This window comes from Doryrhamphus excisus, linkage group LG19 (genome assembly GCF_037039965.1).
Source record: "Doryrhamphus excisus strain RoL-2023G ecotype Guam linkage group LG19, RoL_Dexc_Guam_v1.1, whole genome shotgun sequence".
Lineage (NCBI taxonomy): Eukaryota > Metazoa > Chordata > Actinopteri > Syngnathiformes > Syngnathidae > Doryrhamphus > Doryrhamphus excisus.
In genome coordinates this window covers 13,375,385-13,397,790 of record NC_136375.1, presented here as the reverse complement: position 1 = coordinate 13,397,790, position 22,406 = coordinate 13,375,385, and the positions used below count along the sequence as shown (strand labels likewise).

General features: G+C 43.7%; 2 protein-coding genes across 5 annotated transcripts in view; one reads left to right on the top strand and one right to left on the bottom strand.

Moving 5' to 3' along the window:
* Positions 1 to 4,227: 4,227 nt before the first annotated feature.
* Positions 4,228 to 5,653, bottom strand: LOC131106808 (thyroxine 5-deiodinase-like). The gene has a single exon (XM_058056248.2). The coding sequence runs from the start codon at positions 5,243 to 5,245 to the stop codon at positions 4,448 to 4,450; it is 798 nt and encodes a 265-aa protein (XP_057912231.1). The 5' UTR covers positions 5,246 to 5,653; the 3' UTR covers positions 4,228 to 4,447.
* The window catches only part of LOC131106805 (mitochondrial basic amino acids transporter-like), a 33,812-nt gene continuing 16,154 nt past the window's right edge, over positions 4,749 to 22,406 (top strand). For 2 of the 4 annotated variants that reach the window (XM_078799274.1, XM_078799271.1), the window contains exons 1-3: positions 4,749 to 5,323; positions 5,493 to 5,589; positions 11,590 to 11,780. The gene's annotated coding sequence lies outside the window, so the exon portion shown is untranslated. Of the gene's footprint in view, positions 5,324 to 5,492; positions 5,590 to 9,343; positions 11,781 to 22,406 lie in introns of those variants that run through there. The other 2 variants (XM_078799273.1, XM_078799272.1) reach the window with 2 other exon arrangements.

Sequence of the window (22,406 nt, the reverse complement as noted above, 5' to 3'; positions counted from 1 at the left end):
ATAGACAAAGATCCTCTATTCTGGAATGACTGCAAACTACTACAAGCTGGATCATTTCAGTGATGTTCTGCTGTTTATGTGGGCATTTCAAAAACAATAGTACAATAGTACACCACTCTTAAAACAGTAGCCAAAGCTTTTCTACTGTATATGAAAGGTGAGCTAAATGGAAGGACAACGGCAATTAAAGAGCAAAGTGTGCTGCTCTTTTTCGGAATCAACTACAGATCAACTACAAGATCCTCCAGCCTATATAACATGAACCATCTGCCGTTTTTAAGGACCTCCTACCGTTGATACGACACAAATATGCTACTGTTTTTAAGAATCTACTGTAATCAATGTCAGTCAGTGCTGTGTTTAAGGACCTACTGCAAAAAGAGCAAAGACAAGAGCAAAGATTATCTTTATGATAGGAGTCTGCTGCTGTTTTTAGGAATCTTCTACAAAAACACCAAGTCAAAGGTCGTCTTTTTGACGGGAATGATCTGCTGTCTTTAGGGATCTACTGCAAAAAGGCCAGTCAGGGATCCTCCATTCTGTAGAAGAGAGTAAATCTGCTGTTTTTAAGGATCTACTACAAAAAGGAAGAAGTGTTTGTGGAAGCCCCAGAATCTGACAAAATATACACGACATGAGGCGGACTGGAAAAGCGAGCGGATGCTGTTCCCACGTCTGTAGATGAGAGTCACGCGTCAGACGTGCACAGACTTGCGTCATGCAGAGGCGGCGCTGGAGGAGGGGGGGGGGGGCTGAATCATCTGCTTCCATTCATGAATGCCACGCAGCGGGCTCGGGCGGTGCGGCCGCTGGCCCTTAACGAGCTACCACCACGTCCAAACTGTCAAGACACCTGCCTCTGCTCTCCGACTCTCCGTGACTCGCCGCCGTTTGTCCTGGGTCCGCGTTTGGCTTGGCGGAGGTCTGGCTGCGGCGAGATGCACCCGGTGACATCTGCAGCCGCAACAGATCTCCAGATAAAAACGGATCACATAGCAACCGGGGTTGCCATGGCAACCCGGGGGGACAGATGCCATGCTGAGGTGTTGCGTGAACCCACCCCCCCTATCTCGCCCCTCCCCCTCCCGCACCTCCACCCCCTCCCTCGCGGTTACATAAAAAAAAGAAGAGTGATTATTTCATCCACTTTCCATTCCTTGCTCATTAATCCCTACGTGTGTTGCAGCCCCGCCATCGCCCTTGTCCATTTTTTATTAATAATGCATCTTTTTAAAAGCTGCAAGTAAGTGTTTTTTTAAGGTGTGGAGAAGCTTGGAGAATAGTGCACAAATATACAAATAATATATACATAATTATTCTACATACTGCATACAAGGCGACATCAGGCATCCATCAGTGGTTGGAGTTGGTGATTCCCAGCAAGACAAAAAAAAACATTTTCATCTCTCAGCGCCATTTCACACGGGACTGTTTTTGTGAGCATGAACGTGAAATATTCGCTTAAATGTTGCTGAAGCCAGAAGCAGCGTGCTCTCGCCGGGAACGGTGCGTTCATGGCGGACGCCTGCACTCGGTAAACAGGCACCTACTACGTTCGTTGAGTTCATACACGCTAAGTTAGGCATCTCTTTGGTAGCTCTACATTCATTCATTTTCTGGGGTGCTGGAGCCTATCCCAGCTGTCTTCGGGCGAGAGGCAGGGTACACCCTGGACTGGTCGCCAGCCAATCACAGGGCACATATAGACAAACAACCATTCACACTCACATTCATACCTATGGACAATTTGGAGTCACCAATTAACCTAGCATGTTTTTGGAATGTGGGAGGAAACCGGAGTACCCGGAGAAAACCCACGCATGCACATGCAGCCGGTAGCTCTACAATATTTTATTTTTATTATTATTACTTATCAACTCCTGTAGCCATTAAATTAGAAAGGGGGGTTCGTCAGTAGTGCGGAAGGACGGTATTTAAGAGCGGTACATTGGAGTGTGACCAATCACAGTAGCCGTGCTCGGAGGTGGGCTATCATGGAATAACTTAAAACAGACCATTTTGGCGGGAAGCAAATCTTAGGAAAAACAGCTGGAATGGGTGCCCATTCTGGAAGATCTCGAAAGCTTTGTGTAGTTGCTTTATAGTCCACAACTCAATGCAAATCATAACAGGTCCCCTTTAAGAGCCAGCCATTTAGCTCGAGGTTCCTCTAAGACGATGATCACTAGAACCTGTCTCTCCGAGTTTATCTTCCCAATCTACAACTGTGGTGGTCTTTGTGTTTTTTACGAGAATTACTTCTGTGAGTTATACCTCCCAACTGTAGGGGGAGCCACACAGTGGATAATTACTTATCCTGCTTCAAATTCCATACATAACCTTGGGAATGTGTCTTCGGTGTTATGGCTGCCTGAGGTCGGTCAGACGTGACCAATGGACTGGCTCTTTATCACCGTGTTGGTGTGTGCAGTCATTGATTACAATGAATTGTGGGTTGTTTTTTTTTTTTTTTCTCTCTCGCCTCGCCAGGAAACAGAGGAGGAGTTTCCAGGATGGGAGGGGAGGGCGGCCGTCAGTTTCTGAGCCACGTGGGACCCAGATGAATCATCACAGCGCTCGGTAATCCTCATTGTGCCACAGCGCCTGCATACATTAGCGTGTCATAGAACACAATGTATAGGATGTCATGGAAGACTGCATGCTTGTGTGCGTGCATGCTAATCCCATCTGATTTAAGAAGAAAAGAAAAAAAAAGAAAGTTCCCTTCCCTTTGTCTTCAGACTTGAAATACCAGAATACTTTTATTGTAGCGTTCTGGTATATAATGTTCCTCTAAATGTACCCTGTAGATATGTTTTTTTTTTAATATTTCCTTTAAAATACTGCTACGATACTACTATCTACTCTAACAATATATGCAAAAATATGAATTTGACAGACAATTACCATAAATGTTCATATTTTTATTTATAGTAGTTTACTTTTTAATAATGTATTTGTAAAATATACAATTTCTAATGTTTTAGCCAATTTTCATATTCATTGGAGTTAATTGCAGGATGCACGGCGGTTAAGTGGTTAGCGTGTAGACCTCACAGCTAGGAGATCCGGGTTCAATTCCACCCTTGGTCATCTCTGTGTGGAGTTTGCATGTGTGTTTTCTCCGGTTTCCTCCCACATTCCAAAAACATGCTAGGTTAATTGGCGACTCCAAATTGTCCATAGGTATGAATGTGAGTGTGAATGGTTGTTTGTCTATATGTGCCCTGTGATTGGCTGGCCACCAGTCCAAGGTGTACCTCGCCTCTCGCTCGAAGACAGCTGGGATAGGCTCCAGCATTTCCGCGAACCTCGTGAGGATAAGCGGTAGAAAATGAATGAAGGGAGTTAATTGCAAGCTTTGTTTTTTTGTGGATAAAAGGTTATTTCAACTGATATTTTAGTATTATGTAATCTTTCATCATACTTTGAAATTATTATTTGTACGGGCAAATTGTCTGGGCATGTAGGGTGATACACTGTGAGGTTAACTTCCTCTCACAGTGAAGGAAACAAACCTCACTGTTTGGTGAAGGAACCAGTGAAGGAACCAAACATGGTTCACTGTGCCAAAGAGGCTCCATCATGGGATCCCAGGATGGTTGCCTCCCAGGGCGCCTCATAGATGTTAAAGTTCGGAAAGGGCGCCCCCAACGCATAGCAGCGAGCACGACTAAGGTGGATGAAAGCGCTTCCTTCCGTAGCTGACCTCCATCCTCTCCTGCCAAGCGTCATTTTTGTCTGTGATTGTGTCACGCCACAGCTGGAGATACATCAATTCGATGCGCTTTTGTCTCTTTTCATGCATTTTAACGGCCAGTTGTTTGCACAATGCACACTCACTGGACACTTCATTAGGCACACCTGATGGGATCCAAACATCACCAACGCCATTAACAGGCTGTGTTTGGAGATGTTTATTGTTGTGCTGATGGTTTGTGTGCAAAATGTTATAAAGAGCTGTCAGCGGGACACGGTGCATAATAACACTAATAATAATGTCATGTCACAATAATGATGTAATAATCTCATGTCACAATAAGAACGTATCGGGTGTGACTATAAAGTGTCCCGTGGCCATGCGGCGTTAAAACATTTGACAAACAATACACAATGTGGTTTTCAGTCAAGTCATTCAGTGTTATTTATTTATATTTTCTTCTTTTGTACAAAATAGTTTGTTCATTACATAGCGTGACGTCACGACCCCCCCTCCCCCCTCCCCACACTGGTCTAAAGCCTTCCATGGAGGCACCCACTAGGTGTCACAAACATCCGTGTCGGTTCTGTGGCTGGGCCGTTTAGGAACCGCACTTCACATAAACACCACGGGATGCCCCCCCTCCCGGACGCCCCCCCCACCTCTCAACAAAACAAAACAAAACATTGTGGACCCAGTAGAACATGAAAATAGTCTTTTTTGGGGCTTTGTAGACTTCACCCGGGGCTACGCTTGCAGCACCGGACAAGCGATGAGGTCCCTCCGGTACTGTTCCAGCCAGTTCCTGAGCTCGGAGATCCGGTAGCCCTCCGGACCCCTTCCCCCTTGGTAGACCACCCTCTGGTCCCTGACGATGTAGAGTCTCTCGAAGTAGGCTCCGTAAGCGGCGTTGGAGGCGTTGTCCATGCTGTCCACCACCAGGCTGCTGCCGGGTACCTGCGCCAGCATGAGCCGCGCTGCGCTCAGCCGGTCCTCCAGGCAGCGGTGCTTGAGGATCTGGTAAGGAGCGTCCGAGCTCACCCAGCCGTCCGCCGGGTGCGCTTCCTCGATGTAGACCACCACGAAGTCCGCGATGTCCGCGTACTGGCTGACGACGCGCTGGAAGGCGGCCAGGCGCGTCATAAAGGGCGGTCAGGAGCAGCTGCCAAAGTTGAGGATGAGCGGTCTCGTCCCCCGCATGCAGTCCAGGATGCGGACCCGCCGGCGCTCCTGGACCAGAACCACCTCGGTGTTGGGCGCCGCGCGTCCCAGGCGCGCGGACTTGAGCAGGTCCAGCTTCTGGCCGTACCACACCGCCCGTAGCGACTCCAGCGTGAACATCCGGTTGGAGTCGGAGACGCACAGCGGCGGGTCGTCGGCGCTGTGTGGCCGGGCGCCCATCTGGAGGAGCACCTTACGCCGGATGCACAGGAAGTCGAGCAGCCACAGCGTGACGGCGGCGGCCAGGAAGCGCGGCACCAGCAGCAGGCACAGGGCGGCGTACTTGAGGGCTCGGGCCAGCTGGACCCCGCCGGAGTCGTGCATCGTCGCGTCCTCTGGCGGTGCTGCCGAGACGGGCTTCAGTCGTGACACATTGGGGGTGAAACTCCCACGACGTGCGAGGTGCGTGCTTTTATAGGACCGCCACTGTTTGAATAATGACGGCTCCTCCCACTCACATGGCGGGATCACCTCCGGTCACCTCTGGTGACGAAAGCCCTCTCACTCCACCCGCCGCTAACTCACACTTCACACATGGTCGTGTTTAGAACTCACTGAATTTGTCCCGCAGGAGAGAAGCGCCGGGCTGACGTCAACATCAGCTGGAGCTCCTGTTGGTGTGGGGACCTCTCTGGCCGCGAGACGGCGCTGGACTCCCGCTGTATGAGGTACCTCGTTCGCTGTTTGGGACCTCGTTGACTGGCGCAACATGGACGTCATAGAGAGCGACCGATCGTCAAAGAAGGTCACGTGTCTGAAGGGGAGTAGGAAGAAGCTGATCTTATCCTTCCTTGTAGTGTTGCAGCAATTACTGATACTTTGTTGACTTCCTGTGTTGAGCAACCACTGCTACGCGGTCCTTGTGAACACCGTGTACTACCTGTACTGGTTTCTGCAAGCGAGTTAAGAAGTCACACGGTGTACTAATCGTGGGGCCTCCTGACTCACTTTGACTCCACGCATTCCAAAGCTGAAGCTTTTTAGACTTCCGATGGCATGCACAACAATGCACAATGTTTCAATCGGAAAAAAAGGTCAAAGACTTCCAGCAGCGCTCTGCTCTTTGTAAGGACGTACTGGAAACACACTTGTCAAAGATCCTCTATTTGACAGGAACCCTCTGCTGTTTTGAAGTAAATACTACACAAGCACTAATCAAAGATCCTCTATATATGACAGGAGCACTGTGCTCTTTGTAAGGACGTACTGTAAACGCACTTGTCAAAGATCCTCTATATGACAGGAGCACTCTGCTCATTCTAAGGACATACTGTAAACGCGCTTGTCAAAGATCCTCTATATGACAGGAGCAGTGTGGTCTTTCTATGGACATACTGTAAACGTACTTGTCAAAGATCCTCTATATGACAGGAACCTTCTGCTGTTTTTAAGTAAATACTACACAAGCACTAATCAAAGATCCTCTACATGACAGGAGCACTGTGCTCTTTCTAAGGACATGCTGTAAACGCACTTGTCAAAGATCCTCTATATGACAGGTGCACTGTGCTCTTTCTAAGGACATACTGTAAACGCGCTTGTCATAGATCCCCTATATGACAGGAGCATTCTACTCTTTCTATATGACAGGAACCCTCTGCTGTTTTTAAGTAAATACTACACAAGCACTAATCAAAGATCCTCTATATGACAGGAGCACTGTGCTCTTTGTAAGGACGTACTGTAAACGCACTTGTCAAAGATCCTCTATATGACAGTAGCACTCTGCTCTTTCTAAGGACATACTGTAAACACACTTGTCAAAGATCCTCTATATGACAGGAGCATTCCACTCTCTCTGTATGTCAGGAACCCTGTGCTGTTTTTAAGTAAATACTACATAAGCAGGGGCTGCACAGTAGTCTAGTGGTTAGCATGCAGACCTCACAGCTAGGAGACCTAAGTTCAATTCCACCCTCGGCCATCTCTGTGTGGAGTTTGCATGTTCTCCCCGTGCATGCGTGGGTTTTCTCCGGGTACTCCGGTTTCCTCCCACATTCCAAAAACATGCTAGGTTAATTGGCCACTCCAAATTGTCCATAGGTATGAATGTGAGTGTGAATGGTTGTTTGTCTATATGTGCCCTGTGATTGGCTGGCCACCAGTCCAGGGTGTACCCCGCCTCTCGCCTGAAGACAGCTGGGATAGGCTCCAGCAACCCCCCGCGACCCTCGTGAGGATAAGCGGTAGAAAATGAATGAATGAACTACACAAGTACTAATCAAAGATCCTCTATATGGCAGGAGTGCTCCGCTGTCTCTAAGTAGCTAAAGTATTCTAAGAACAGCAGTCAGAGATCCTCTATTTGACAGAAGCGCCCTGCTGTAAACATATTAAAAAATATATTACATTATTATATACAAATATTTATTAATAATATTTATTATTTATAATAATATTATTTACAAAAAAAGTTTACTGATGGTGTTTTTTATTCTGCTTTTAAGGACATGCTGCAAGAAGCAAATCAAAGATATTTCATATGACGGGAGCACTCTGCTGTTTTTAATTGTATATACATATGGATTTTTTTTACTGGAAAAAAAAATCTAGAAAAAAATATAGAAGCATAAGTCAAAGATGGTGTATTCAAGCAGCGGTCCATCGTCACATCAAGTACATCCACGGAGCCAAAATATGAAGCCAAATGTCCTTTAATATTGGATTTCATAACGGAGATATTCCATGCGTTAAAAGATGATAATGAAACTGATGACCTTGAGCTTTTTGAAGACGCCTTGTAGACTTGGTGTGAGGGACCATTCGGCGCTGAAGCCCCCTCATGGTTGGTCCAGCTGCTTAAGGACGGATATGTCCATGGGGGGGGCCGTGATGCCTGCGGGCGGAGGAGCGTGCGACGGCGTCGCCACAATCCTGGTGGATATTTTAGCGGGGAAGCAAACGGTAGAGAAAGTGGGCCATTGGCGAAGGTTAGGTTACGCTGCGTGGGAGCTCTGCCCTGTATGACCCGTGCTGCTATTTTTAGGAATCTGCTGGCAACCCGTGAGGTCATTTGTGGGCCGGTGGAAGACCCCTGATATTGAGTAAGGATAAAAGTCATTCCGGATATCATGTGACTTAGCAGGTCAATAAAAATGTATTTTTTACCCCAATAATTGGAGGTAGCTACCACATCTAATCATCAGATTACACCCGCCCATGAGGGGACGGGGAGAGTCGGCCGAGCGGGGCTTGCTGGAAGCGTAGTCGGTACACAGGGTCCCCCCCTCACTTGTTGGCGGCCATCTTTCATTAGACGCTGCCGAGATGTTGGCGAGGGACCTGAGTTCATGCAAGGACATCCAAGAATAGGAAAGCAGGCTGGAAAGAGCCTGCAGCAAAACACTAAGTGTGGCAGGCATCCAGCTCCAACCATTGGTAGCGTGGCTGGAAAGTCATTGACAACACACACACACACACACACACACACACACACACACACACAGTGTGACGATTAAGGTTGAGTGTGCAAGGCTGCAACTTGTGTCTATTCATGGTCCGTCTGTCGGCCAGGCGGCGTTTGAGTGGTCTTGTAGTTGCTAGGCAACCATCGCCTCCTCCCTTTCGGGTTAATCTGTCTGGATGCAGACTGACGTCACCTTGGATTACCGGTCGTCACGCACCCGTATGTGTGTGTGTGTGTTTTCAGGTGGGTGTTCCCAATCTTGGGTCCCTGAGAGCCAAAAGGTCCTGCTGGAGGTCTTTGTGTCCATGGTGCTTATCAGTGCAAAGGGGGGGTCTGGTGCCGCATGAGGCCAAAGTGGACAAAAGAGGGGTCAAAGTGCGTGTGCCGGGTTGTGGTAGTCGTTTTACAGCCAAAGCGAAACCAGAGTAAAAGTTGAGCGAGAAGGTTGATGATGGCGACCAGGAAGTAAATGCTTCTTGGCCATGGCGCAGGGGCCACAAAGTTCCAACGACGTGCTTCGTTATTGACTTCATTACTGATGTCATTATTTCATGACTTAGTTATTTCATTTTTATAATTCTATTTTTATATTGTTCCAAATGATTAATATACTGATTTTATTTCTTCATTTGTTGCTGAATTACTTTCTTGCACTTCTGTTATTTTATTACACAATGTAATAATCATTTTACTATGTTCACGATGACATACTCTATGTAATATATTAATTTACTAATAATTTACTAATATATTAATTTATATTAATTAATTTATAATTATCATCATTCTAATCACAATAGTTTCTGATTTGAAATGATTTTTTGCAACAATATCTATACTTATTCTCCTGACATATTTTATATTAAAGCAATAATTTTGATTTAATTTGATTTAATTTCTTAAGTAATATTTTATCTATGCAAATTATGCTCATTACAATTTACAATTATTGATTTTTATTCCATTATTTTCATATATTAGTATTTGATATAGTATTCATATATAGTATTGGCTTTAAAGCCCGGGTGTCCAAAGTGCATCCTGGGGGCCTTTTGCGACCCGCAAGTGGGTTTTTATTGGCTCGCGGCCGGTTCTTAACATCAAATGAAACACGGAACATTGAAATGATGACAAGATGTCGTAACGTTCCGATTTAAAGTTGAAATATTAGTTTGGCAGCTCACTCTGCTACCCCCCGGGGGTGGACTTGAAATTTCTCGCACAGCTTAGCTAAACACCCACTGTAATTTCACAGCGTTTAGCAGCGCAAATTTGGTACACACTTTTTCGGGGGACGAATTAGCACACGTGTGAAAAACGTTACAGGGCATTTTCACCACAAGCCACAGGGGGCGCCACCAGCGTCGTTTATGTTGTGTTGCTTGTGTTTCCACCGTGTTTACCAAACAAAAGCAAGTTGTGCATTGAAACGTTTAAATACCTGAACAGACTCCGCCCACATCTCATCACGCATGACAGGGTGTGAAAACACGTCTGGACATCTGGAGTGTCCTGGCGTGATCCCTGCACGAGTCGACAAGCGGCGACAGAATGCGTCTGCACGTGCGAGCGCTTGTAATCGGCCGAGCTAATAAGCACACATGTTATTTCCGCCGCTTTGAGCAGTTGCAAAACACAAAACACTCATGTCTGCACCGACAAGCCCAAAAGGCTTTCCTGGAACGACGCTTGGAATTTTTGTGTAAAATTATCTCACCTTAATTTAGTTTGGCACTCAGTTAGTCGTGTCATTTTGCCAGGAATCGTAAAAATAACACATTTAGCTTAGCATGTTAGGTCGTCTCTTGTTTATCACCGTTCCTTGGTTCCACAGGTGGAATATTGTCCTAATTACAACACAGTTGTTTACCACCTTCTGAATACGCTTTCTAACATTATAAGAGCCTTCTTCTTAACATTAGAGCCCTCTGGAAATGAAATAACACCCCTATAGTCACCTCTGCACTACTATTACATGATATAGTAGATATAATAACACAAAATAAGACATGGAAAAGCTGTTTATCACCTTCTAAATACACTTTTTTTTATCATTAGAGCCCTCTAGACATGAAATAACACCCCTATAGTCACCTTTGCACTACTATTACATGATATAGTAGATATAATAAGACAAAATAAGACATGGAAAAGCTGTTTATCATTTTCTAAATACACTTTTTTATAATTAGAGCCCTCTAGACATGAAATAACACCCCTATAGTCACCTTTGCACTACTATTACATGATATAGTAGATGTAATAAGACAAAATAAGACATGGAAAAGCTGTTTATCATTTTCTAAATACACTTTTTTGTCATTAGAGCCCTCTAGAAATGAAATAACACCCCTATAGTCACCTTTGCACTACTATTACATGATATAGTAGATATAATAAGACAAAATAAGACATGGAAAAGCTGTTTATCATTTTCTAAATACACTTTTTTATAATTAGAGCCCTCTAGACATGAAATAACACCCCTATAGTCACCTTTGCACTACTATTACATGATATAGTAGATGTAATAAGACAAAATAAGACATGGAAAAGCTGTTTATCATTTTCTAAATACACTTTTTTGTCATTAGAGCCCTCTAGAAATGAAATAACACCCCTATAGTCACCTTTGCACTACTATTACATGATATAGTAGATATAATAAGACAAAATAAGACATGGAAAAGCTGTTTATCATTTTCTAAATACACTTTTTTTTATCATTAGAGCCCTCTAGACATGAAATAACACCCCTATAGTCATCTTTGCACTCCTATTACATGATATAGTAGATATAATAAGACAAAATAAGACATGGAAAAGCTGTTTATCATTTTCTAAATACACTTTTTATAATTAGAGCCCTCTAGAAATGAAATAACACCCCTACAGTCACCTTTACACTCCTATTACTGGACATAGTAGACATAATAAGAGAAAATAAGACATAATGTAGACTCACAGGTCTTTGTTGTGTCATCGACGTAACACATAGTGTTCATTTACTTGAAATTGAAAATGCTTTATTGAGTCCAAAAATGCATACAATCAGCTAAAATGTGGATATTTGGGACTAATTGTTGGCTGTAGTCAACCAGCATGATTATGAATATATTTTGGAAGTACTGTGATAGAGTGAAGCCAGAAAGTTCGAAGTGGGAATTAGCGCGGGATTAGAGTCTTCCCTCAGTTGTAGCGGCTAATTGGCTACAGCAGCCCCCCCCCCCCCCCCCCCCATGAATGAAAATTTCACCCCCAGAGTCACCCAAATCCTCAGACACCCGAAATGCCAACGCCTAAGGTTTGCCCGAACAGGATGCATGACTTAGATGCGTCTCCATGGCAACGTGTGTCGTGAAGACGACTGCTTTGGCGAATGTCGATTCAAGCGGTGCCATTCCTTTCACGTTCCCGCGCGGACGGCAGCGTGAGCAGCACAGTTCATGTCAGGTGAGGCGGCGCTTCGTGCTTTTCCTTCCTAAAACGCTGATGACCGACTTACGCCCACCAACCAACCTACTAACGTGCGTGCGTGTTTCCCCACATCAACAACTCTTACCACATCCTCCGTTTGTCCCCGTGGACCACTGCCGTCATTATTTTGCTTTGTAGATCAGTGTGTGTGTGTGTGTGTGTGTGTGTGTGTGTGTGCGTGTGTGTGTGCGTGTGCGTGTACGTGCTCCCCATGCCTTTCCCAACGCTGCAAGAGTACATTGTGTACATTTGTTGACGCGCGTTACGCAAGCGTAGATCCATTCATTTGAAGAAGACATTCTGTTGTTGTCGTCCTTGCTGCTCTTGTTCTTGATGCCGTTGCTGTCTTGTATGTAGCTCGAGGGTGTACAAAGTGCTGCTTTGGGGCCATCTGCGGCCCGCGGCACATTCTTAACAAGAAGACTAAGCAACTACAGCACCAATGGAAACATGTGGAATTAGTATGTAATGATGCTCTAAAACGGCATCTTCCAAAGTCAAATATGAAGACTAATATTTAACTAAATAATGTCGTAATATTCATTCATTTTCTACCGCTTATCCTCGCGAGGGTCGCGGTGGATGCTGGAGCCTATCGTAGCTGTCGAGTGAGAGGCGGGTTACACCCTGGACTGGTGGCCAGCCAATCACAGGACAAATATAGACAAACAACAACGTTCTAATATTATGAGGAAAAATGACGTATGTGAGCAAACAAGGCCAAATCAAGGTGGGAAAGTAGGTTGTCGAAATATGACGACAATAAAGTTGTAATTACTGGAAGAACATTTCAAATTGAAATAGTAAAAAAAAAAATAAATAAAAATAATAATAATACAATAATAAATACATAAAATAATAAAATATTATGAGGAAAAATGACGTATGTGAGCAAACAAGGCAAAACCAAGGTGAGAAAGTAGCTTGTCGAAATATGACGACAATAAAATTGTAATTACTAGAAGAACATTTCAAATTTAAATAGTAAAAAATAATAATAAATACAATAAATACATAAAATAAAAGAAAATAATAAAATATTATGAGGAATAATTACGTATGCAAGCAAACAAGGCCAAACCAAGGTGGGAAAGTAGGTTGTCGAAATATGACGACAATAAAATTGTAATTACTAGAAGAACATTTCAAATTGAAATAGTAAAAAATAATCATAAAATAATAATAATAATATAATAAATACATAAAATAAAATATTATGAGGAAAAATGACGTATGTGAGCAAACAAGGCCCAATCAAGGTGGGAAAGTGGGTTGTCGAAATATGACGACAATAAAGTTGTAATTACTAGAAGAACATTTCAAATTGAAATAGTAAAAAATAATAAGAAAATAATAAAAAATAATAAATACAATAAATACATAACATAATAAAAAATTATGAGGAAAAATTACATATATGAGCCAAATCAAGGTGGGAAAGTGGGTTGTTGAAATATGATGACAATAAAATTGTAATTAATAGAAGAACATTTCAAATTGTATAATAAAAAAATAATAAAATAATAAATACAATAAATACATAAAGTCAAAATAATAAAGTCAAAATGTTAAGTCAAAAGTTGCAATGTGAAGAGAATAATAACTAAATAATCTCATTAATGATCAACTATTTTTTGTAAAGTCCCAATATTAGGCTAATATCAAACCATAACGACAGGAAGAACTCGTTGGAAAATTAAAAAATAAACAGCAGAATTGGAAGAAAACATCAAGTCAAAATATTAAGACAAAAAAAAATGTCATTTTGGTTTCATACGTACAATTTAAACATTCCAGAAAAAAATACCTAAAGAAAAGGAAATAAAGTTGTAATTTGGGGGAAATTAAGTTATAATATTCTGGGAATATTATAATATTATAATTATCTGAAAATAATATTATTATAATATTTTCTTTTCTTGGGCTGCTTTGGGTTATGTCGACAACCGCTTATGTCGATGTCAGCCAGCCAGCCAGCCTGAGGGAATCCAAACATTTTCCATACTGTAGCGTAAGTACAGTGTGTACCCTGCTTATCAGCACATGCTGTCTTACCGCGCTCGGCGAGGTGAGAGGTGAGAGGTGAACGACCCTCAGCGGCATGCCTGCTCAGCCGTCACCTCGTATTGACTTCATGTGCCGTCTGGGAATCCAACATACGTAGCGAAGTGCTTTTAATGCCGAAGCACGCATGTGGGTTTATTGATACGGAATATGATGCTGAACGCGTGGAGCGGCGTGGTGCTGCCAAGTCCTTTTTCCTGTCCTGTCCTCCGATGCACTCTGCTTTCTCATCCTGTCCTCACCTCACCTTCCTCCCGTCCCCACCTCTTGGCAGCAGGCGCTCACATAACTCACGGACCGATGCGCCGTGCCGCGGCATGAATGCAAACTATGCAAACACAGACGGCTCCTCTTTTTCATGACATCGTCGGGAAGCAACTAAAGGGAGCTGCCTGGCTTCCTCGAGTGCGACGCCGTCGTGTCTTGGCGGCCGAGGCTTCTTCCCGTGTTACGTCTGTGCGGTAGACGGCCAAAGCTGTAATGAACGGTAACTCATCAACGATGAGAGGCCACACGCACGCTATGAACTTCACTTCCTGGACTGCCGGCACGCCAACGACTGAGGACACGACCTCGCCGCTAGTGTCTCTTGTTGGACCACTTCCTCCTCTTATATGGGACTTCCACCTCGACAAATGAGCTAGCGTCGTAGCCTAACATGAACAGATTTATGTAACAGATTTACCTGATAGTACCTGGGCATACTTGTCATACTGTAGTTATGGAGTCAGTACCTGGTAATACTTGTCATACTGTAGTTATGGAGTCAGTACCTGGTAATACTTGTCATACTGTAGTCATGGAGTCAGTACCTGGTAATACTTGTCATACTGTAGTCATGGAGTCAGTACCTGGTAATACTTGTCATACTGTAGTCATGGAGTCAGTACCTGGTAATACTTGTCATACTGTAGTCATGAAGTCAGTACCTGGTAATACTTGTCATACTGTAGTCATGAAGTCAGTACCTGGTAATACTTGTCATACTGTAGTCATGAAGTCAGTACCTGGTAATACTTGTCATACTGTAGTTATGGAGTCAGTACCTGATCATACTTGCAAGTCGTGTCTCAAATCTTTAACCTCAGGTCTCAAGTAAAACATGCTGGTCAAGTCTTTAACCTCATGTCTTGATTAAAGATATCAAAGTCAGAGTCAAGTCTTTGACTTCAGGTCTCGAGTAAAGATATCAAAGTCAGAGTCAAGTCTTTGACTTCAGGTCTCGAGTAAAGATATCAAAGTTCGAGTCAAGTCTTTGACTTCAGGTCTCGAGTAAAGATATCAAAGTCTGAGTCAAGTCTTTAACCTCAGGTCTCGAGTAAAGATATCAAAGTCCGATGTCAAAGTCAGAGTCAGTTCTTTGACCTCAGGTCTCGAGTAAAGATATCAAAGTCAGAGTCAAGTCTTTAACCTCAGGTCTCGAGTAAAGATATCAAAGTCAGAGTCAAGTCTTTAACCTCAGGTCTCGAGTAAAGATATCAAAGTCAGAGTCAAGTCTTTGACTTCAGGTCTCGAGTAAAGATATCAAAGTCCGATGTCAAAGTCCGAGTCAGTTCTTTGACCTCAGGTCTCGAGTAAAGATATCAAAGTCAGAGTCAAGTCTTTAACCTCAGGTCTTGAGTAAAGATATCAAAGTCAGAGTCAAGTCTTTAACCTCAGGTCTCGAGTAAAGATATCAAAGTCTGAGTCAAGTCTTTAACCTCAGGTCTCGAGTAAAGATATCAAAGTCAGAGTCAAGTCTTTAACCTCAGGTCTCGAGTAAAGATATCAAAGTCAGAGTCAAGTCTTTAACCTCAGGTCTCGAGTAAAGATATCAAAGTCCGAGTCAAGTCTTTGACTTCAGGTCTTGTGTAAAGATATCAAAGTCTGAGTCAAGTCTTTAACCTCAGGTCTCAAGTAAAGATATCAAAGTCCGATGTCAAAGTCAGAGTCAGTTCTTTGACCTCAGGTCTCGAGTAAAGATATCAAAGCTCGAGTCAAGTCTTTGACCTCAGGTCTCGACTAAAAGTATGCAAGTCGAGTCTTTAACCTCCGGTCTCAAGTAACGATGTGCAAGTCCAAGTCAAGTCTCAAGTGTTTAATCTCAGGTCTGGAGTAAAGACATGCAAGTGTAAGTCAGGTCCAGACTGGTGGAGACAAGTCCCAAGTCATAGACTTCTGAGTCCAGTTGAACTAGGGTCAGAGGGGTTAGCTGTGAACAATGAAAGACTAGTCCGTGTGACAAACACAATGACATGAAATACACGAGACCAGTGTGACAAGTCTAAGAGTGTTGAGCCACACCCTCGTTTGTTTGTTCTTAAACCTGATTGGACGTTAATAGATGCATTCAGCGAGGCTACCGTGAAAAATTATATAACAATATGTTACCATCTACTCGGCTGCACGGCGGCCACACAGCGAGGAGACCCGAGTTTGATTCCACCCTCATGCATCTCTGTGTGGAGTTTGCATGTTCTCCCCGTGCATGCGTGGGTTTTCTCCGGGTACTCCGGTTTCCTCCCACATTCCAAAAACATGCTAGGTTAATTAGCCACTCCAAATTGTCCATAGGTATGAATGTGAGTGTGAATGGTTGTTTGTCTATATGTGCCCTGTGATTGGCTGGCCACCAGTCCAGGGTGTACCCCGCCTCTTATCCGAAGACAGCTGGGATAGGCTCCAGCACCCCCGCGACCCTCGTGAGGATAAGCGGTAGAAAATGAATGAATGAATTTCCAATACGTTGCACTCTGTGTGTATGCTAGCAGCCCCGCCTCCACCCACAATAGAAAAGGGCTCACTCTCTTTTCGCCGTTGTTCTATGGAAGAAATATGCTAATATTAGAATTCATTGTAGTATAGATGGCTTCCTCTGGAGGCACTAGCGAGTCATGACAGCAAGAGGAGCGTTTTGATTTTATTTCATTTGGTTTGTTTTTGGTTTTTTTTTGGCTGCGATGGATGTGGATTTTTAGGCATGAATTTTTTTTAAATAACCAAAGCCTTAAACCAGGCGTTTCCAAGGTGCGGCCCGGGGCCATTTGCAGCCCGCAGCTCTTTAGCCTGTAAGGCTAAACAGCTAAAACCAACACAATTGCTACATCAATAATGTCAAGATAGGAAGAGAAAAAAGTCATTTAGTCATGAAAAAAATCCACCAATCACAATTTAGTAGAGTTGAAATACGAATGAAATGAATTCATCTCTTTTTTTTAATGCCATAATATTATGAGAACCAAAACTAAATATGGGGCACATCTTATAATATTATGGGGATAAAGTCATAATTTTATCATTAATTATTATTGAAGTAGAAAGTTGAAATATTTGGAAAATTTAAAAAAATGGGAAAAATCAGCTGTAGAACTGAGAACAAAGTCCATCCATCTATCTTCTATGCTGATGGAGCCTATCCCAGCTTAAAGACGGGGTCCACCCTGGACTGGTGGTCAGTCGTGTCTGACTGGCCACTTCTCATATGATTTTTTTGATGACTTTATCATTTAATAAAGCATACCCCCCACCACACAAATGGTGGATATAATGGATATGATGAGAAATAAAACCAAATAAAGTCATTATCTTTGGAAAATTAGGTTGGGAATAAGGTTAGAATATTACAGGAATTAAATCTGAATATAATGGGAATAAAATCATAATATAATATGAATAATATAATGGAAATAAAGTCATAATATTGTGGAAATAAAGTTGTGATATAATGGAAATAAAGTTACAATAACATGGGAATAAAGTTGCAGTATTATGAGAAAAAAAATTGACAAAGATTATTGAAGAAACCTTTTCCTACGGGGGGGGGGGGGTGATAGTCAAGGTGCTGTTGCAGTAACGCCACCCCATTTGAACTAGCAGCGAAGCACAGCAGCGTGTCTAAGAGTTCAATTCCAACATGTAAAACATACAGGTTGGCAGGTCTGCACTAATATTGAAAGTCCTTCCTGCCCCCACCCCCACCATCAGTTCACCGCCCTCGGGAGGCCCACCCCACTATTTGAGAAGCACTACAGTAACCACGGATGAACCGGGCTAAGCAGCTCAATCATGAATAAATAAATATGCATATATTTTATTTGAATTTGCTGTTTTTTTCACTGTTAAAAAATGCTGTTATTGTTTTTTTTGGGAAACATAGAAAGTAGCAACATGATGTCCCGTGTTTTTGGCCTTATTTGTAGATTTTGTCAGTTTGTTTTGTTAGCGGCGGCAGTGTGGTGACAGGGAAAGTCTTATTGACTGAGGCCTCTCCCGTGTGTTTACATTGAGCCGACGAGGAAGACAAACTGTACAGAGATGTGTTTGAAGAAGTGACTCACTGCCGCTCATTAAAGAGCTTTTGGGCGCAGGGCGGCGCTTCTGACAATCCTGGCTGAAATTTGTGCATCAGGCAACATACGCTTATGGATCCAAGGCACACAAAGTCAGAGTCTTTAACCTCGGGTCTTGAGTAAAGATATCAAAGTCCGAGTCAAGTCTTTAACCTCAGGTCTCCAGTAAAGATATCAAAGTCCGAGTCAGTTATTTGACCTCAGGTCTCGAGTAAAGATATCAACGTTCGAGTCAAGTCTTTAACCTCAAGTCTCGCATAAAGATATCAACGTTCGAGTCAAGTCTTTAACCTCAGGTCTGGAGTAAAGATATCAAAGTCCGAGCCAAGTCTTTAACCTCAGGTCTCCAGTAAAGATATCAAAGTCCGAGTCAGTTATTTGACCTCAAGTCTTGAGTAAAGATATCAACGTTCGAGTCAAGTCTTTAACCTCAGGTCTCGAGTAAAGATATCAAAGTCCAAGTCAAGACTTTAACCTCAGGTCTCGCATAAAGATATCAACGTTCGAGTCAAGTCTTTAACCTCAGGTCTCAAGTAAAGATATCAAAGTCCGAGTCAAGTCTTTGACCTCAGGTCTTGAGTAAAGATATCAACGTTTGAGTCAAGTCTTTAACCTCAGGTCTCGCATAAAGATATCAACGTTCGAGTCAAGTCTTTAACCTCAGGTCTCGCATAAAGATATCAACGTTCGAGTCAAGTCTTTAACCTCAGGTCTCGAGTAAAGATATCAAAGTCCGAGTCAAGTCTTTGACCTCAGGTCTCGAGTAAAGATATCAAAGTCTGAGTCAAGCCTTTGACCTCAGGTCTTGACTAAAAGTATGCAAGCCGAGTCTTTAACCTCAGGTCTTGAGTAAAGATATCAAAGTCCGAGTCAAGTCTTTAACCTCAGGTCTCGAGTAAAGATATCAAAGTCCGAGCCAAGTCTTTGACCTCAGGTCTCGCGTAAAGATATCAACGTTTGAGTCAAGTCTTTAACCTCAGGTCTCGCGTAAAGATATCAACGTTTGAGTCAAGTCTTTAACCTCAGGTCTCGCGTAAAGATATCAACGTTCGAGTCAAGTCTTTAACCTCAGGTCTCGAGTAAAGATATCAAAGTCCGATGTCAAAGTCCGAGTCAGTTCTTTGACCTCAGGTCTCGAGTAAAGATATCAAAGTCAGAGTCAAGTCTTTAACCTCAGGTCTCGAGTAAAGATATCAAAGTCTGAGCCAAGTCTTTGACCTCAGGTCTCGAGTAAAGATATCAAAGTCGGAGTCAAGTCTTTGACCTCAGGTCTTGAGTAAAGATTTAAAAGTCAGAGTCTCAAGTAACGATGTGCAAGTCCAAGTCAAGTCTCAAGTGTTTAATCTCAGGTCTGGAGTAAAGACATGCAAGTGTAAGTCAGGTCCAGACAGGTGGAGACAAGTCCCAAGTCATAGACTTCTGAGTCCAGTTGAACTAGGGTTAGATCCAAGGCACACATGAATAATAATATGTAATAATATAAAATATGTCATCCACGTTAGCTCTATGACTGACTACATAATCTGCTATCCAAATATTTGCAAAGCTTACCTTTGGATTTGGAAAGAGTTGTGGATCTTATTTCAAGCGCCTAATTGCCAAATGAAGCTAATAGGCTTTTGTGTGAGGGATTATTATTGATCTACACTTGTTCCATTTGCTGGCCATAATCATCAATTTCACCCTGCTTTCCGTCTTAAAGGTTCAGCCGTGTCTGCCCAACAAGCGATATGAACATGATGTTGTTGTCTGAACTTTATGACTTCCTTCCTGCCGTTCGCCGATGAAGCGTGTGATGAGAGGCTGTTTGACTAATTTCTATCGAGGTGACTGATTGTTCATTCATTCATTCATTTTCTACCGCTTTTCCTCACGAGGGTCACGGGGGTGCTGGAACCTATCCCAGCTGTCTTCAGGTGAGAGGCGGGGTGGCCAGCCAATCACAGGGCACATATAGACAAACAACCATTCACACTCACATTCATACCTATGGACAATTTGGAGTGGCCAATTAACCTAGCATGTTTTTGGAATGTGGGAGGAAACCGGAGTACCCGGAGAACATGCAAACTCCACACAGAGATGTCCGAGGGTGGAATTGAACCCTGGTCTCCTAGCTGTGAGGTCTGCGCGCTAACCACTAGTCCGGCCGTGCCGCCCTGATTGTACATATCATACGCTATGTACTTGACTTGACTTGAGCGTATTAGTTCATTATTGCTGCTGATCCTTTTGGCCGCCCCCCCCCCCCAACCCCCCCTTGCTGTGGCGCTGCAATGGACTGTATTGTACTAAAAGCTCCTTGATTTGATTGATTGACATTGACTGGTGCTTTTGGAGTCCCCAGCCGTGACGTGAAATGAACACGGATTGCTCCCTGGGGGAGGTCACAGCGGTTTACCGGACGCAGACTTAATGCTTTCTAGACACGAAGCAGTCAGGCTGGCCGGGTCATTATGCTAGAACGCTTTGGCTTTTGGCATTTTAGCATTTTAGGACAAGACCAACGAGCAGAAGGTCCACGTGCAAGCACATTTTACTGTTCCGTGAACGGATAGATGCATGCATGGATAGAATGCTGATGGTTGGATGATGGCACGGATGCATCAAGCTGTCAGTGGAGGACGAGTAAGATAACGAGAGATGATGAATGGACAGCTAGCTATTGATGCTAGGTGATGGTGGAGGTTGGATAATGCATGCTAGATGATTCATGGGTGTCAGATGGATGCATGGTTTGATGTTGGGGGGTTGCTACAAGTGCCAAATGGAGAACTGTTGGTATAATTGATGCATGGACAGGACCCCCCCCTCCACCCCCTCCATTGTGTTGGGTTCCACACGGGAGTGCCTTAATGGCGCTTTCATTCTCTACCATGTATGGCTTTCTTCTCTAATGAGGCTTTTTTCCCGTCTAATGAAAATATGTGCAACATAGCGACCGTGCCGCCAGCGAGTTAAACCGACCCGCTCGGTCCTCGGGAGGTGGAAACGGGTCAGCCTCTCATTGAGTCGAAGGCAGAACGGTCAAAGTCAATGAGCGCCGCTGTTCCGTTTGTGGGCACCGCCGGGTCAGCTGGATGCCAGGGTGAGGCTTAATAAGGTTTGTTCTCATGACCCCGCTGGAGACACTCCCCGAAGCAAAAGGCTTCCCCCTCACAAAGGACATCACAGTAGGCCAGCATCTACACCCAAAGAATACCAGCACCGGCCCGCTGTGTCCCGCTTTGTGTGACCTGTTTACTCTTCGCTATGACGACTATGGGGGCGGGGTGGGGGGGCTCTGCCACCATCCTAACCTGACCCAGTGTGAACTTTACTGTAAGACACAAGCGTATTAGTGTGTGAAAGAAGCCTGGCTTCTCTGTGTGTGTGTGTGTGTGTGTGTGTGTGTGTGTGTGTGTGTGTGACAGACGTGTCCCATCCTCCGGAGAATGTGCTCGCTCAGGCGTGATGGCCGACATGCTTGGAAAAAAAGGCAGCCTTGGACCAGTAAATAAACGAGTCACATGACAAATAAGCATAGAAATATAACAAAGGCTTATTTCAATCTAGTGATGCGAGGCTGGAGCTGTTTGTGATTAGCATCGTGGCTACGCATCTTCTTGGGGTCATTCTCCGTTATCTATGACAACATGAAACCATATGCAGTAATCCCTTATATCATGATTACATTATTACATTATCTAATAATGAAAACATTATTAGAGGCCTCTGGACACAAAATAGCACCCCTATAGTCATCTTTACACTTCTATTATTAGTATAGTTGATATAAGAGAAAATAAGGCAAAGTGTTATTAAGACCGATTCTCTTGTGTGTTACTATAAATGTCTTCTCACAGGGAGCTGAGTGGCCGGCAGACAGGAAGTGACAGGAAGTTGTATTTTAGCTTGGCCCGGGTTACGGCGGTAAAGTGTTTTTATGAGTCCTGCTGTTGAACCAAGTCTTAAACAAGTCTGGTGCTTGTGTGTCTCACCGAGTGACCATCATTATTTATTGTTATTGTGCTTCTTATTTGCTGTGGTTGTGCATGAACAGCCCGGTTCTCCATCCGGAAAACAATGGCGGCACTCTGCCTTCATGTCCGGGAAGGCCTGGCATGAATATATTTGAGCGATGATGATGCTAGGTAGTAGACACGTGACTTACGAGCAGCACTTCCTGTCCCTGTAGTGTGTACCGTGTGGGCGTGTGTACCCGTACCAA